Source organism: Aethalodelphis obliquidens, unplaced genomic scaffold (assembly GCF_003676395.1).
Source record: "Aethalodelphis obliquidens isolate GAN/ISIS:26980383/991018 unplaced genomic scaffold, ASM367639v1 scaffold38, whole genome shotgun sequence".
Classification (NCBI taxonomy): domain Eukaryota; kingdom Metazoa; phylum Chordata; class Mammalia; order Artiodactyla; family Delphinidae; genus Aethalodelphis; species Aethalodelphis obliquidens.
Window position 1 is genome coordinate 6,540,393 of NW_020837982.1, and position 17,071 is coordinate 6,557,463.

A 17,071-nucleotide genomic window follows, 5' to 3' on the forward strand; every position below is an offset into this window, starting at 1 on the left:
AGACTTCAGGTATATTTTGCAGGTAAACGTTATAGAATTTGTGCATAGACTGTACGGCAGATGAGGGAGAGGAAAGAGTTAAGGATGGTGGGGCTTGTCATTCAAATCCCTGGATTTTTGTGTTGAGAAAAACGGGTTTTACTGAGATGGGAATCAGAGTGAGGGACAGATTTTAGGACTGGAGATTTTAGGATGGCAGATTTTTTGATTGGAGATTTCCATTTTGAACATGACTGAAATGCCACACTAATATAGGGTGACCATATGTCCCAGTCTTCCCTGGGATGGTTCGAGTTATGTCTGTGGTTCCAGCTTAATTCACAGCACCCGCTTTTGTGCTTAGAAGTGTTTGGATGATGAATTGTATGTTCCTCTTACATGCTGGGCATCCATGTGGCTATGTCAAATTGGGCTGGAAGTGTATATTTGGGAGCTCACAGATGCACTGAAAGTTATGGAACTGGCAGAAATCACCTAAGAGGAGATGTAGATGGAGACAGAAAAAAAGGTGTCGCAGAAGCCAGCAAGGAAGATGGAAAAGATGGGGCTTTTGAGGTGCGAGAAAAATGAGAGGGTATGGAGAGTCAGGGTTTCAAGGAGGGACAGTTTGCCGTCTGCTGGCGAGGGCAGACATGTCCATTTGGTGGTCAACGCAGACGTCACCCGTGAACTTGGCGACAGCAATTTCAAAGGAGAACTGGGCACAGAAGCAAGTTGGAGAGTGAGGAAGGAAAGGCGCTAAGAGTAAATAGCTCTTCCCCGCATGTCTGGGAGGGAGGGTGGAGAAATGGACGGTAGCTTTAGGGGATGCGGCAATAAAGGAAGAGTCCTTAAAGAAGGGAGTAGCAGATGCTGTTTAAAAGCTGTGGAATGGTCCTTCAGAGAAGGATTCCATTGATTAGGCAGGAGAGGGGCTACCTGCAGGAGCCTAGTCCTTGAAAAGCACCAGTGCAGGCCCTCTCCTTTGGCAGGCATGGGACACACTGCTTTCACGCTACTCGGAAGAAAGAGAAATCTTCTTTCTTTATAAGTTATTATAAATAATTAGGACATACAAAAGGGTATAATAAATCGTATAGGGCCACTGTCCAGCTTAAAAAATATTCTCAATATAGTGATAGTCCTACATTCCCTTCCTCAATCCTTCCCCTGCCCCCAAAACCATCATCCTGAATTTGTTTTTTTATTATTTTCATGCACTTCTTTTACTTTCACCACATGAGTTTTAATCCCTGAGTGGTATATATTAATAGTATCATTCTGTGTGTTTTTAAACCTTCCACAAATGTATCATCCTGCAACTTGGCATCACTCTATATTGTGAGATGAATCTGTGTTAAGTGGCTTCCCTTTAGTATTTCTCATAGCTGTAGGCTTTTTTTTCTTTTTTCACCCCTTTTCTAATCTCCCGTTGCTGGACATTGAGGGAGTTTTCTTTCTTTCTTTTTTTTTTGCCACTACACAGTGCTGCTGTAACATTCTTGCTACATCCTTGTGCACGTGTGCAGAGTCTTTTCAGCTCACATGTTTAGGAGTGGAATTGCTGAGTTGTGGGTTTGGGTTTTCCCTCTTTCACTGCCAGGGCTGCCACATAAGGTTATGCACAACCTTGCCATTTGTTGCCAGACTGTTCTTCAAAGGGGTTGCATCAATTTAGGTTCCTATAAGGAGGGCCCAAGGGATCCTGGCCGTCCACATGCTCACCAATACTTGGTATTGTCAGATGTTTCGATTTCGCCCATCTGATGAGTGTGAAATACACTTATCAAAGTATTTAATCTGCATTCTCCTGATTACGGGTGAAAAACATCTTTTCATAAAGTTATTGGCCACTCAGGAGTCTTCATCTGTGAATTACCTGGGCCTCTTTTTCTGTTGCATTGTTTTCTTCTTTCTTTTTTTTTTAAAAAATTGATCTGTAGTTCTTTCTATATTATAGTTAGTAATCTTTTTTTGTCAGTTATCTGTGTTACAAATATTTTCTCTTAGTGTGAGGCTTGTCTTTTCATTTTGTTTTACGGTATCTGTTCATGAAAACAAGTTTTTGATTTTAGTGCCAAATTTATCAATCTTTTATAATTTGTGCTTTTTTTGGTGTCTTGTCTAAAAAAACTTTCCTACTGAGAGATCACAGATAAATCCATCTATACATTTTTCTAAAATATTTACATTTTTTCCTGTTGTGTATCTGTGTTTGCATTTGTTGTTTAAGCCATTAAAATGATCTCTGAAAGGATACATATGAAAGAGATTAACATCAGCCGTCTCCACGGAGTGGAATCAGGTGACGGGGGATCAGAGTGAAAAGGAGTCATTCACTGTATATCTTTAGTTGCTTTTGAGTTTTGAACCATATTTAAGAAATACCTATTCAAAAATAAGTGAATAATTTAAATAAAAAGTCATTAAAAAGGTTCTGCAGGGACCCCCTCCTGCACTGTTGGTGGGAATGTAAACTGGTACAGCTACTATGGAGAACAGTATGGAGGTTCCTTAAAAAACTAAAAATAGAGCTACTGTGTGAGCCAGCAACCCCACTCCTGGGCATATATCCAGAGAAAACCATAACTTGAACATAATAATAATAATTATTATATATAGAATAATTATTATTCCAATATTCATTGCAGCACTATTTACAATAGCCAGGACATGGAAGCAACCTAAATGTCTATCGACAGGGGAGTGGATAAAGAAGATGTGGTACATATGTGCAATGGACTATTACTCAGCCATAAAAAAGAATGAAATAATGCCATTTGCAGCAACGTGGATGGACCTAGAGATTGTCATACTGAGTGAAGTAAGTCAGACAAAGACAAATATCATATGATATCGCTTATATGTGGAATCTAAAAAAGTGGTACAAATGAACTTATTTACAAAACAGAAATAGAGTCACAGATGTAGAAAACAATCTTATGGTTACCAGGGGGGAAAGGGGGCGAGGGATAAATTGGGAGATTGGGATTGACATATACACACTACCATACATAAAATTGATAACAAATAAGGACCTACTGTATAGCACAGGGAACTCTATTCAGTACTCTGTAACGACCTATATGGGGAAAGCATTTAAAAAAGAGTGGGTGTATGTATATGTATAACTGATTTACTTTGCTGTACAGCAGAAACTAACACAACATTGTAAATCAACTATACTCAATAAAAAAAATTAAAAAATAAAAATGTTAAAAAAAAGGTTCTGCAAAAACAGAAATTGTTTTTCAGAAACACTTAAACCTCTAATGCACCTACAGTTAATCTTTGTGCATGGTGTGAGACAGGGATCCAGTTTTAAATTGTCCACAGGATAGTAACGCCTTTCCACCTTTCTATGCTTAGCTCATTCTTATTTAAGACTCAGCTTAGATTCATATATTCCAGCTGTGCTTCCATGATACCCTATAGAGCAGTGCTGTCCAGTAGAAATACAATGCAAACAGCATATGTAATTTAAGATTTCCTAGCAGCCACATTAAAAAAGAAATAGGTGAAATTAATTTTAACAATATATTTATTTAACCTAATATATGTAATCAGGGTCAAAATTATTGAGATAGTTCACATTCTTTTTCATACTAAATATTCAAAATCTAGCGTGTACTTTATACTTATAGCAGATCACAACTCAGACTGGCCACATTTCAGTTGCTCCATGGCCACATGGGGTTAGTGGCTACCATACTGGGTGGCATGGCTGTAGAGACGGCTATCACAGAATGTGCCGAATTATACGATCTGTCCTCACGTCATCTTCTGTTATTAGCCAGTGAGCTTCTGAAGGGTGGGCACTGAGTCTTAGTCATCTATGTACTCCTTCTCTGTGTACCTAGTGAGTACTCTGAGTAGAGGTCTTCAATTTTTGGTTGAATAGATTGAATTCTGGAGACTTCCCTGGTGGTCCAGTGGCTAAGACTCCGAGCTCCCAATGTAGCGGGCCTGGGTTTGATCCCTGGTCAGGGAACTAGATCCCACATACCGCAACTAAGAGCCTGCATGCTGTAACTAAAGGTCCCGCAGGCAGAAACTAAGATCGCTCATGTCACAACTAAGACCTGGTACAGCCAAATAAATTTTAAAAAAAAGAAATGATTGAACTCTTTTTTTTTTTTTTTTTTTTTTGGCTGCAGCCTGTGGGATCCTAGTTTCCTGACCAGGGATTGAACCCAGACCCTGTGCAGTGGAGACGTAGAGTTCTAGTCACTGGACCGCCAGGGATGAACTCTTGACTGTTGATACACTCTTCCTTATATAAAGCTGAATCTGGTTCACTGGAAATTTCCAGGGGCCCTAGCTCTGCTCCCTGGAGCCTCACAGGAGGTGAAGTTCCCCTAAATTTTCTCTTCCTCTAAATATCCCAGAGGCTCTCCCTTCCTTTTCTGATCCCTCCTTGTCTGAATGACCACTGGGCTTCTGACCAGGATCCACACATGCCTAGAAAACGTTTTGGTACATTCTCCAATTATTTCCCATGTCAGTATTTTAGTTTCACAACTGCATTGCAAGTTCCTAAATGCCCCAAGGTGAGCAAGGCCTCGGTGGTCTCCTCCCAGGTGATTTCTGCAGTGCCCAGGTGGGTGGCAGGCACACACGCTCAGCCTCCTCTCAGGACTAATGTTTACAGCTCATCTCATTCTTCCTCTGGTCAGATATTTCCCCACTGCCTTTTCTGATCTTCAGAAATCAGAGCATTTCAGGGCTAAAAAAGCACACAGACATCCCAGTACCAACCCCTCGTTTTCCAGCTGAGGAAAGGTAGGAGCCATGAGTGATGTCTTGCCCCAAATCTGAGTACCAGAGCCAAGGACCAGGAAGAACCCAGAGTCCCAGTTCTGGGCCACTGTTTCCTCTATTCCGGCCTCCTCCTGGGCCTCCTCCTGCGAGACTCTTCCTCAGTCCTGGCTCCCACCCAGGCTGGCCAGGCTGCCCTGTTGGGTGGGAATGCCAGGACCCCAAAGAAGGTCTGGTGGAACAGGAGGGTGTGTGAATGTGTCTGTCTGGGGGTGTGTGGTGGAAGGGCAGCTGTGGGTTAAAGTTAACGCCGGACAATGATGCAATCACAGACTCCAAATTGAGTGCAGGTCGCTTTAAGAAAGGAGTAGCTGTAATCTGAAGCCTGCTGGACGCTGGATTAGGAGGCAGCAGAAAAAGCTCTGGGCTTTACAGAAGCCCCCTCAGTGTGCAGACCTAGGCTGGGCGCGGAGCTGCAGCGCACTCCCAGGTAAAGAGCTCCCTGTCTGCTCTGCATGTGTGTCTGGGGAAGAAGGGAGGCTCCTCTGGGCTGGGGGGACGGGGGTGAAGCAGGGGTACTTCAGGGAGCAGAAAAGAGGGGTGTAAGGGAGAGGAGGTGGGGAGACAGTAGTTCCTGCAGCTTGGGCACCAGGGTGAGTAGGTTAGAGAGGGTAGAGGGAGTTGGGGGTCAGAGCCCACTTATCACCCAACCCTACTGCACCACTAGGAGAAGAGGCTGGAAAGACTCCTGAATGAAATGGGTGGGAAACAATGGAGGGGGGTCGTGGCGGGGAAGAAGCAGAGAGCTTGGCTGCTGGGTCAGGTCTGAGCATCACTTCAGGGGGCTCTGCAGCCTTGGGGGAAGGAGGCTGTCGGGGAGCTGTACCTCCACTGGGGCAGTCAGGGAAGCAGCCCATCTTGCAGCCCGGCCATGGCTTGGGCTCAGCTCCCCGCTGCCTTTTCAAAAGCAACTGGTGCTGATTTCAAAGGTAACTTCCTGACACTGCCAAGCAGCTGGCCTGTGGGGAGGCTTCCGGGCAGGGCTGGGATGGAGGACAGCTGGGTCCTTCTATCCAGTACCCACCCTTTTTCTTTGGCCAAATCAGCTGCCAGTAAACACTGGGCGACCAGTGGGGGTTTGGCCTCTCACCAACAATGACCACTATTTAGCCCAGCTGGTGTATGGGATTTGGGGGCTCAGCTGCCGGAGCTGGAGAGAAGGGCTGCCCGCACCCTTGCTGCTCCCTGGGACAAGCCACAGCAAGGAGCGGGTCTGGGCCAAAGAAAAACTTCAGGCTTCCCAGAAACCCCATCATTGTCTGGCCCAGGCGGGTCCACCAAGAGTTCAGCCCTCAGCCTGAGGGGAGGGAGGGGAAGCGGGCCAGGCAATTCTGTCCCTAAGGCTGGTCCTTCTGGGGTGTGGGGAGGTGAAACTCGTGGGTGCCCTGGCCCCGCTCATTCAGGTTCCAAAACTTCAGAAAAAAAGTCGCCTGCGCACTGATGGGGTCACAACGGTGGGGTGGGCCTGGAGGGACCCCTCGGAATCTCCCTCCCAGAGCCAGGGCAGAGGGCGGTGCCCTTCCCTGCACTGCCCATGAGGCCCACTGCCATGTGGCTTGGAGGCTGTGCGGTCCTGGGAGGAGGAGGAGGGATGGTGTTCGTCTCACAACTGGGTTTAATCTGAAACACATGTACTGGCTCAAACTTATCCTCCCAGCTTGAAGGCAAGATCGCAAAATCAGTTCCTTGTGTTTCTTGATTTGGGCAATGTGGCAGGAAGGCAGGCCTGAGTTTGGCCTGACGGGGAGGATATCTACCTCCTCTCCCTGCCCTCCCCCGCCTGGTAGGACAGGAATCTGGCTTGGACACTGCCCTTTGGACAGGGTGGCACCATTGTCCCTGTGCCCCTGGCCAGGCGAAGGAGGCCTGGACAAGCCCACGGAACAGTCATCTTGGACAGGGCACTGAGTGTGCTCAGAGGGGCCCCCGTGCAGACCCTTACTCTCTACCCTCTCACTGCCCTTGCAGGGGGTTTTCAATCATCTCTCCACTTCCCTCAACCCCAGGGCTGGAGGTGGGGGATTCAGACCTGGAGACTGGCTCTGGGCCAGCTGTGGACCCAGGTGCCTTTCCCTGCCTGGGTGGCTCACCTCATCTTTAGTCCTCAGTCCACTCACGTGGTGACAAGTGATCACATGACCCGAGGTGTGGGCTCAGACTCTGTAGGGACTCCTACAGAGAAGATCCATCTTCAAGTGCATTTGAACTTGGTTTCCTTAAACACCATGCCAGGATGACATCTCCCACCTCCTCCCTCCTATCTCCGTTCCCTACCCTGGCCCAGGAACTAGAGATAACAGCTTTCCCTCTGGCCTGGCATCTCACTGAATTTCCAGTCTGCTAAGCCAGTCTGCTGAGGCTCAGGCAGGGAAGGCCCCTGCCAGCTCTGGGTGGGGCTGGCCGGGTGGAGAGAGCAGCTGTGAGCCTGGATGGCCTTAAGGGCTCTATCTTGCACTGCAGAAAGCTTTTTCCGTTGTCTCAATGGAAGATTTCTCCCTGAGTGGCAGGGGCAGCCACGGGGAAGAGCAGCTGGCTGAGAACACAAGGGCCTGTGGAACTCACTGCGAGACACGTGCTCGAGATCAGGGTTTAGAGAGAAAGCCGGGCTGGGGCCCACAGGCCGTCCGGCCGTCAGCCGAGCAAACTCAGAGGCCATCTGTTCTTTTGCGGCCTTTCATGCTCTACAATGTTGTCCAGTGTCTTATTAGACTTAATTTTAAGGATTTTGACCAAAAATCACACACTGCACTCTTAATTTTCCTATTTGTTCTGAGAAGTCAGGAAAGCGTGTGTGCGTGTGTGTGTGTTTATGGGTATATGAAAGGAAGAGCGAGCTTGAGACCCTTGGCCTGTGTGTGTTTGTGCACACAAGGGTGTATTTGTGCTGCAGGGGACGGGAGGGGCAGGGAAGACAGATGATAAGTTCTTTTTTTTTTATAAATTTGTTTATTTATTTTTGGCTGCATTGGGTCTTCGTTGCTGCGCACACGGGCTTTCTCTAGTTGCAGCGAGCCGGGGCTACTCTTCGTTGCAGTGTGCGGGCTTCTCGTTGTGGTGGCTTCTCTTGTTGCGGAGCACGGGCTCTAGGCACGTGGGCTTCAGTAGTTGTGGCTTGCGGGCTCTAGAGCGCAGGCTCAGTAGTTGTAGCTCACGGGCTTAGTTGCTCCGCAGCATGTGGGATCTTCCCGGACCAGGGCTCGAACCTGTGTCCCCTGCATTGGCAGATGGATTCTGAACCACTGTGCCACCAGGGAAGCCCAGATGATAAGTTCTTGACATGGCAGTATGGATGGAGGGAGAGCAGAGGTCCTGGTTGCTGTGAACTTGTCCCACGTTCTAACCAGAAGGCCTCTCAGAAGATCTTATTTATGAACACCCTCAGCTGCCTTCCTCCCCTCCCACCTCCACATCCTGATTCCAGGGGTGTGTTCATAGAGGCAATGAATGCAGGAAGGCAAGGAATGGGGGAGCCCTAGACCCAGAGTTCCCTTTTCCCTTGTGGTCCAGGGGTCAGACCAGAGTCCTGTCCAAAGAGGCTACTGCTCAGGAGGTAAAGGGACTTGGGTGGTCTTACTAAGAAGTGGGGTTACTTAACCTGAAGGAAAGAATTCGTGGAGGTTTCAGAGCTAGATCCGAGCTAGTGGGGGGAAGAGGACATGGCTACCCCCAGGGAGAAGGGGGGCCCTGGGGTTCCAGGAGTAGGGAGACACATTTTGACTCAGGGATCATTGGAGAACTCACCTGTCTCTGGTGTCACTCACTAAGTGCTATGAAGGCATCATCTAATTGATTCTCATCACAATAGGTAAGTACTATTTGACTTCCATTTTACAAGAGAAGACACTGGGATTTAGAGAGGTATTAAGACACAGAATTGAGGGGAATTCCCTGGCGGTCCAGTGGTTAGGACTCAGCACTTTCACTGCTGGGGCCCGGGTTCGATCCCTTGCCGGGGAACTAAGATCCCGCAAGCCGCACAAAGAAGACACAGAATTGAGATTTGAACCCAGGCTGTCTGACACTAGACCCAGCACTCCTAACCATGAGCGTAAGAGCTTCTGACACAGAACTGTCCAGGAAGGGAACGAGTTGCTTCTGAGGCCACAGGTTCCAGGGCAGAGGAATTCAAGGAGAGAGTTTGAGAACTTGGGGGTAGCAGGGGCTGGACCAGATGCCCCCATTCTCTATATTCTGGGAGTCTACATCTGAGACCTAGGTTCTGCCCCCATGCTTTTACTAGACGTTGACCCAAATCCTATATCCAGAGCTGGCCAGCGTGCCCGCAGGGCAAAGCCCGTGTCCACACAGAGGAGCCCACTGCTGGGTCTTCACTACCCTGGAGGTTTAGGCTCAAAGGTGGGTCTCCTGGCACACACAATGGATGAGAGCACAAGCTCGCCACAGGACCGTGGGCTGTGAGGCAGGGGGAGGGCTGGGGAGGTGCTGAGAGGGCGGGATCAGCAAGCTGAGGGGCCACTTCCAGCCCGGGGAGGCTGGAGGGAAGGTGCCTAGCCCTGCCAAGGCCCTGCTACCTGCCCAGGGTGGCCGGGTGTTGCAGGGTGGTGGGTGAGGGAAGCAGCCTGCCACCCCTTTTGCTTTCTTGCAGGCCCCAGGATGCTGGCCTTTGTGCTACTCCTCTGGACTGGAGCCCTCCTCGGGTACGGCAGCTGCCAGAACACGGGCCTGGAGGAGGTCAGAGGCGGGCTGTGTGTGGTGGGGGCCTGGGGGGGCATAAGCAAGTCCAGCCCTTCCTCAGTAGGCAGCACGGGAGACAGGACAACACCCAGGTTGCAGGCCAGGCTCTGGCCTTTCTGTCTAGACAGGGCCTTGGTTTTTCCATCAGCAAAACATTAAGTGTCTCACCCTGCCTTTCACAGAACAGAGTGGGGACAAACGTAAGATCCAACAAGGTGAAAGGCAAAAACGCTCTAACAAGTCCAGGGCTGTCCCTTCAGTGAAGACCTTTTCTCATTACCTTGCATTACCTGTGGGTCTCACTGAGTGGGTGGGGGCCTTGGATATTTGTTCCAGTCCTGACCAGGCTGCAGCAGAGGTGTGAGAGTGTGGAAAGGCCTCTTTCCTGTCCAGAGAGAGCACAGTCGGGTTGCAAAGGCAGGTGCTGAGAAGCCTATGCTATGACAGTGGCGGTGGGGGAGTGACTGTCACACAAGGGACCAGGGCACTTCTGGACCAGTCCCTTGTCTTTTTTTTAAAAATTAATTAATTAATTTTTGGTTGTGTTGGGTTTTCATTGCTGCGTGCGGGCTTTCTCTAGTTGGGGCGAGCGGGGGCTACTCTTCGCTGCGGTGCGTGGGCTTCTCATTCGGTGGCTTCTCTTGTTGTGGAGCACGGGCTCTAGGCACGCGGGCTTCAGTAGTTGTGGCATGTGGGCTCAGTAGTTGTGGCTCGTGGGCTCAGTAGTTGTGGCTCGTGGGCTCAGTAGATGTGGCTCGCGGGCTCTAGAGCGCAGGCTCAGTAGTTGTGGTGCACACGCTTAGTTGCTCCGCGGCATGTGGGATCTTCCCGGACCAGGGCTCGAAACTTCTCAACCACTGCACCACCAGGGAAGTCCCTGGACTTTGTCTTGAGTTCCAAGTTTGAATTCTGGTTCAACCTCTCACTAGCTTTATCATCTTAGACAAGTCACTGTTACTTGAGTCTGTTTTCTTATCTATAAAATGGGATTAAAAATATCCTTACAGGGCCATCACAGACAGTCACTTATTTTTTATCTACTGAACACCTACTCGGTAGGTGCTGGGGATGGGTGGAAATATGAAAGACTCAGTTCTGGCTTTCAAGGAACTCAGAGTTTTGAGATAGGAGTCTTTGGTGGTATCATCTACATTGACTAGTATGAAATGAAGTCAAATAAAAAGAACTAGCACAGAGGCCGGCACATGGTAGGCGGTTAATACAGAAGCGGTAGTTGACTCTGAAAAAATGGTCAGAAAACCAAAAGGTGCCTTCAGATTGGGGCCATCGGGGCCAAGTCTGTGGTGGAGGGGGTGATATCTCATCAGGGCCATGAAAGACAGGAAGGGTTTGATAGGAGGGTCCAGGTGGAGACCCGCGAGGAGTGCGCAAGGGTAAGCAGACGGGAGCCTGTCTGGCCTGAGAACGGAATTTCTTGGGAAGGGGGACTCCTCTCCTTTTATTTATTTATTTATTTTTAATGTGTTACAGGCCTGAGGCTCACAGGTCACTGGTGCTTAAACCTGGCCAGCTAACTTCTCCCCAGCAGAGTGCCCCTACAGGAGCAGGGGGCACAGACTCACTCCAACATTAGGCTAAGCGTAGGACAGCCCTCAGGACCAGAAGGACAGTCCCACACAAAGCGATGAGACCAGTCATCCTGTGCTCATCTGCACTGGTCCTTGTGCTCAAATGCAGGGCTCCCTGGCCCCCGAGACCACGGGGCTGCCAGTGGAGGAGGAGGATCCCTTCTTCAAGGTCCCTGTGAACAAGCTGGCGGCCGCCGTCTCCAACTTTGGCTACGACTTGTACCGCGTGAGATCCAGGGAGAGCCCCGCTGCTAACGTGCTCCTGTCTCCGCTCAGCGTGGCCACGGCGCTCTCTGCCCTTTCATTGGGTGAGTTCCTGGACGCAGAAAGCCCTGCATCCTAGAGCTGCCCTCCGGCCTCTGCACGTATCTGACTCTAAGCCCTGGAGACACTTCACTCAGGGAGGGTGAAGAGGGCCGAGAGGCTGGGCCTGGGGGTCCCGGCGTGTGCGGAGTGGGAGCTCCGGGGGGCAGAGCACTGCTGACCCAGGTGTGTGGCCTCGGGACCACTTATTGACATTCCTTAAGCGAGCTTCTCCTACGTGCCAGCCTCGTCGGTGTGGCTAGGTTCTGGGGACATAACTGCACACAAACAGGCACGGTCTGTGCGGTCGCTCGGGTCACACAGCTGAGGTCACGGGGGAAACGAATAAACAGGAAACTGCAGAAGAGTCTGGTAAGTGTTGTGATGGGAGAAGCACAGGGACTTGAACCCTCACTCCCACCCTTCTCTCTCTCTAGGCCTGATGCCTTTAGGCTACCTTCAGGAAAATCTATTTTTCCTCCATTGCCTTCAAATTCCTTTCCACCTAGAACATCCCCAGTACCAGCAGACAAGAAGACTTAGGGTGCGGTGTCCCTGCCCCGTCCCAGGAGCTGGCCTGACTTGGGCCCCAGTGGGCAGTTACAGAGGTTCACACGTCCATCCCTCTGGCAGGAGCGGAGCAGCGGACAGAATCCAGCATTCACCGGGCTCTCTACTATGACCTGATCAGCAAGCCAGACATTCACGATACCTACAAGGAACTCCTTGCCTCCGTCACCACCCCGGAGAAGAACCTCAAGAGTGCTTCACGTATCGTCTTTGAGAGGAGTGAGTCGCCCGGGCTGCCTGAGGCGCGTGGGGCTCTGTGCTGCACATGGGGGTTTCCTTCTAAACACCAGAGCACGTCTGCTCTGGCCAGGCCTGGCCCTGGGGGGGGCAGGAAGGGGCCCTGTGAGCCCAGAGAGGATCGGAAAGAGGAAATGGGCCGAGGGAGGCAGTGGGAGGGTCGGGTGAGGGCAGTGGTGTGAAGAGAAACAGTAATGAGTGAGATCTATTGTTCTCCGTCCAGTGCCTGCGGAAGCTGGCACAGAGCCCCGGCGCGTCCCGGGAAGATGCCAGGCAGGAAGTCAGGGCCTGCTGAGGGTCAACCAGAACCTCTCAGAGAGGATGCTGGGTTAGCTCAGAGCACACTAACCCGTGCCCCGTCTCTTTGCAGAGCTGCGGATAAAAGCCAGCTTTGTCGCACCCCTGGAAAAGTTGTATGGGACCAGGCCCAGGATCTTGACCGGCAACACTCACCTGGACCTTCAGGAGATTAACAACTGGGTGCAGGCCCGGATGAAAGGGAAAATCGCTAGGTCCACGAGGGAGATGCCCAGTGGAATCAGCATTCTCCTTCTTTGTGTGGCTTACTTCAAGGGTGAGGGCTTCTCCACTCGGCTTTTGGCCAAGGGTAGACAATAAGTGTCAGATGGGGCCAGGAAAGAGGGGCCCCAAAGAAGGCAGAGGAGGACCCAGGAGAGGCACCTGCCTGAGGGCTGCCCGCTTGCCATCAAACCCAAGGCAAACATTGGATAAGTGCCTACAAAGTGTAAGGGGCCGTAGAGAAAGACTGCAGAGGTAAGGGGGCACTCCCACTCTTGCACCTGTTTGGGGAAGGCACTGGTAGACTTCTGGCTGGAGCCAGGTGAGGGTCCAGGCCCAGCTCTGCCTGTACTGGCTGCAGAGCCCTGCACAAGCTTCATAGCCTTTTGGGGCCTGTTTTCTTGTCTCTCACTCAGGGACGATACACTGACTTCAGGGACACTCTGTGTCGTCTTCCATCTTTTTTTTTTTTTTAACATCTTTATTGGAGTATAACTGCTTCACAATGGAGTGCTAGTCTCTGCCTTACAACAAAATGAATCAGCCATACATATACATATATCCCCAATATCTCCTCCCTCTTGCGTCTCCCTCCCACCCTCCTTATTCCACCCCTCTAGGTGGTCACAAAGCACCGAGCTGATGTCCCTGTGCTATGCGGCTGCTTCCCACTAGCTATTTTACATTTGGTAGTGTATATATGTCCATGCCACTCTCTCATTTCACCCCAGCTTCCCTTTCCCCTTCCCACATCTCCCATCTTCACATGGACCCCAGCATCATGCCCGGGGCACACAGCAGGTCGTTGATAAACCGTTGTTAGTTTTCTAACAACATTCTTCTAGGCTGTGTTGATGTGCCCCAGTCTATTCCACGGGCCCAGTGTGAGGACAGCCCTATTCATGAGCCTTGGGTCGGATTTTGGGCAGCCTCCCCTTAAAATGTCTATCAGGCAGAGTGGACCCCTAAACTCCTAGAGAAAAGTCCTCCCTGAAGCACTGAGCTCCGGGACATGAAAGAAGCTGTTACAGGCCATGTTAAGCTATCGGCTAGCTGTGTGAGCACTGGCCATCACTTCACCTCTCTGGGGTTCCAGGCTTTTTCAGCTATGAGAGGGTTGATGACATGATGTCGAGGCCCCTTCCAGCTCTGGCCTCCCTGGATTGTCTTCCGGACACAACACTGTAGAAATGTACACCAGTTTACCTTTCTCCTAGGCTATCACAGAACTTGAATAAACCCTTCAATCAACCTATTTCCTCCTGAGTTTACGTATGGAAGGTATTCAGGACCCTAGAAATTTTGTGGTCCAGACTGCACATTCTGAGATGGAGCTATTCCCTGCTGTATCAGGACCCTCTGACGACTAAGATTCCTGAAGCCAGGCAATTTTCAGCAATATGTTTTGGCCTCAGCACGGTCCCAACGCCTTTCTGGTCTCCTGGGGCTCAGGGCACTCCATTTGTTTCATTCCAGGGCAGTGGGTAACGAAGTTTGACTCCAGAAAGACTTCCCTAGATGATTTCCACTTGGATGAGGAGAGGACCGTGAAAGTCCCCACGATGTCAGACCCTAAGGCCATTTTACGCTACGGCTTGGATTCTGATCTCAACTGCAAGGTCTGTAGGGGTAGAGTGAGTAGCGGGTGCGGGGACAGGCAGGATGGTGTAGTGGAAATAGAATGAATTTTGAGATCTGACAGCGGTCTAAATGTTACCTGCTGTGTGACTTTCAGTAAGTTAATCGTTTCTCTGAGCCTTTTTACCTCAAAATAAAGGGGCATAGTTATCTAAACTTATCCTCTCACGCAGGGTTTCCTGTAAGGGTTGATAAGGTAACGTGAAATGGGCCCTCAAGACTGGGCACTCAAGGGACTTCCCTGGTGGTCCAGCGGTTAAGACTGCGCTTCCAATGCAGGGGATGTGCGTTTAGGGAACTAAGATCCCACATGCTGTGCGGCCCCCCCCCAAAAAAAAGTATGCAGGGGAGTGTCATGATCAACGTATATTATACGTCTGAATAAATCTGAAAAAATGTTAATAAGCATGAAATTAAAAAATTTAAAAAGATTGGGCACTCAAATGCTGGTGTTAATTCTTGTCTTTTCTTTCCTTCTTTTTCTCTTTTTTTGGGGGGAGAACTTGTATTTCTAGAAGTCAAAGTTAAACTTTCAAAAACCGTCACAACTCCAAACTGCTGGCATTCTAAGTCTTTCCTACCTGACTTTTGAAAATTCGAAGTCAGTAGTTCTTAACTTTTTTCTTTGGAAATCGGACAAAACACCTGAAGCACTGGACAGAAATGCCACGTATGCATTTCTGTAGATTTCAGGGGCTCTTGGGACCTCTGATGCCATCTGTCCTGTGGACCTGAGGTTAAGGACCGCTGCTCAAAGGACCACTGTATTGCTCCTTCTGTGTGCTCTGCCCGGAGTCCCCATTTCTAGTCCAGGGCTCTGTACATAACAGATGATCAGTAACTGTTGGCAGACAAACCTTGGGAGAAAACACAGACCTGGAATTCAATTCTAGCTCTTTAGAACCACAGGAGAAAATTCTTTCAGCAGATAACTTCAGTTGGTATTAGGCCCAGGTAAGAAAGGACAATGGCCTACTTTTTGAAGAAACATCAGTAGACACCTTGCTGCCGGAAAGCAATTAGCTTAGAGGGACAACTGTTACATAGATGAGGGGCTGGGAAAGCGTGGCAGGGCCTGGTTACAGGAGAGGAGAAGGCGGCTTGGGGGTGTGTGCCTATCTCTAGGCTCCTGGGCTCCAAAGGACTAACGCATGTGCTTCCTCCCTGTTGTGTCAGATTGCCCAGCTGCCCTTGACCGGCAGCATGAGTATCATCTTCTTCCTGCCTCTGAAAGTGACCCAGAACCTGACCATTATAGAAGAGAGCCTCACCTCTGAGTTCATTCATGACATAGACCGAGAACTGAAGACTGTTCAAGCGGTCCTGACCATCCCCAAGCTGAAGCTGAGTTACGAAGGCGAACTTACCAAGTCCGTGCAGGAGATGAGTATGTTTCTGCAAGACCTCTTTGCTCCTGGGGTGGGTAGGGTAGAGTCTTTGAGCCTTCCACCTTGCTAAGCGGAACGCAAAGGCTCCACGGCATTGTACCGAGGCCAGGGACGACTCCTTAATTCTAATAGTGCTAGAGGGGAAGACTGAACTGCCTTCCTTATCAGACTCATTCCTCAGCCCCAAGAGCATACGTCTTATAACAGCAACTCAGAACACTGCCTCTCAAGATAGGTCTGCTGACCTGGTTTCTAATCTTAACCTCACTTGCTGTGTGCTCCTGGGCAAGTCACTTAACCCTTAACCAGCCCAGAGCTCTACACACCTCACAGGTCAAAAGTGGTTGTTCCGCTCCCAGCTTGCTTGCCTTCTCGAGAATCAGAATTTAAGAATCAGGACTGTACTCTTCCTTGGGGTGTTGATGAGGCAAGGTTTTAACGGAAATCCCTCTCGATCTCTGCAGAATTGCAGTCCTTGTTTGATTCACCAGACTTTAGCAAGATCACGGGCAAACCTATCAAAGTTACTCAAGTGGAACATCGCACTGGCTTTGAGTGGAATGAAGATGGGGCGGGTACCACCCCCAGCCCAGGGCTCCAGCCTGCCCACCTCACCTTCTCTCTGGACTATCACCTTAACCAACCTTTCATCTTTGTACTGAGGGACACAGACACAGGGGCCCTTCTCTTCATAGGCAAAATTCTGGACCCCAGGGGCACTTAATACTCCAATTTAGTGTTCAAATACCCCAGAAGAAAACGCTAGAGGGATGGCAGCTTATATATTCCATGAAGGCTGCCCCTATGTTTCAATGTATACTTTGCAATAAAAGTGCTTTATCCTTAACTTTTGTTACCCTGTTCCTCCTATTTTGAGCTATGTTCAATTTAATATGAAGATAAATAACCCTTTAGGAATTTGCTGGTCCTGTATTTATAGCCTGGGTCTAACTAAACTCTGCAGAGAAAGTCACCAGGTGAGATAACAACTGTAGTTGTTTGCATTGTATGATGTCGGGATGGATTCTCTGCCCTGTGGGGTTTACACTCTAGGTCACTAATCCCCCGGGAAGGAATTTCCTGTCTCCACAATCGGTGGACCATGCTCTTAAATACACCGGACTTTAGGTTTTAATGCAAGCACGGATATCCCCCCGTCAAGCTAATGTCACCTGACAACACAGGATAACATGCAGACAGATAAGGGAGGAAGTCTGTAACTTCAGGAAAGAATTCTTTATTTTATAGAGCATTTAAAGAAAGCTCTCAGGTTCCCATAAGATGAGGTCTGCTATGTAAAATTCTACACATATTCTTTTTAAGGAAGGGGGCCTA

General features: G+C 49.5%; 1 protein-coding gene across 2 annotated transcripts; it reads left to right on the forward strand.

The window, feature by feature from the left end:
• Positions 1 to 5,055: 5,055 nt before the first annotated feature.
• On the forward strand, positions 5,056 to 16,583 carry SERPINF1 (serpin family F member 1). 2 transcript variants are annotated; one of them, XM_027130614.1, is made up of 8 exons: positions 5,056 to 5,227; positions 9,404 to 9,489; positions 11,191 to 11,389; positions 12,018 to 12,173; positions 12,562 to 12,765; positions 14,187 to 14,329; positions 15,525 to 15,735; positions 16,201 to 16,583. In XM_027130614.1, exons 2-8 carry the CDS (start codon positions 9,412 to 9,414, stop codon positions 16,458 to 16,460), a joined length of 1,251 nt encoding a protein of 416 aa, XP_026986415.1. In that variant the 5' UTR covers positions 5,056 to 5,227; positions 9,404 to 9,411; the 3' UTR covers positions 16,461 to 16,583. The 2 variants fall into 2 exon arrangements, with proteins under 2 accessions (XP_026986415.1, XP_026986416.1); XM_027130615.1 differs by lacking the exon at positions 5,056 to 5,227 and adding an exon at positions 8,940 to 9,153.
• The last annotated feature ends 488 nt before the right edge of the window (positions 16,584 to 17,071 follow it).

Excerpts from the sequence above, each read along its gene's own strand:
- SERPINF1 (XM_027130614.1), top strand. The coding sequence starts at position 9,412 with ATGCTGGCCTTTGTGCTACTCCTCTGGACTGGAGCCCTCCTCGGGTAC. Across the intron at positions 12,174-12,561 it reads ACGTATCGTCTTTGAGAGGA|AGCTGCGGATAAAAGCCAGC; the intron begins GTGAGTCGCCCG and ends GTCTCTTTGCAG. Across the intron at positions 12,766-14,186 it reads TTGTGTGGCTTACTTCAAGG|GGCAGTGGGTAACGAAGTTT; the intron begins GTGAGGGCTTCT and ends GTTTCATTCCAG.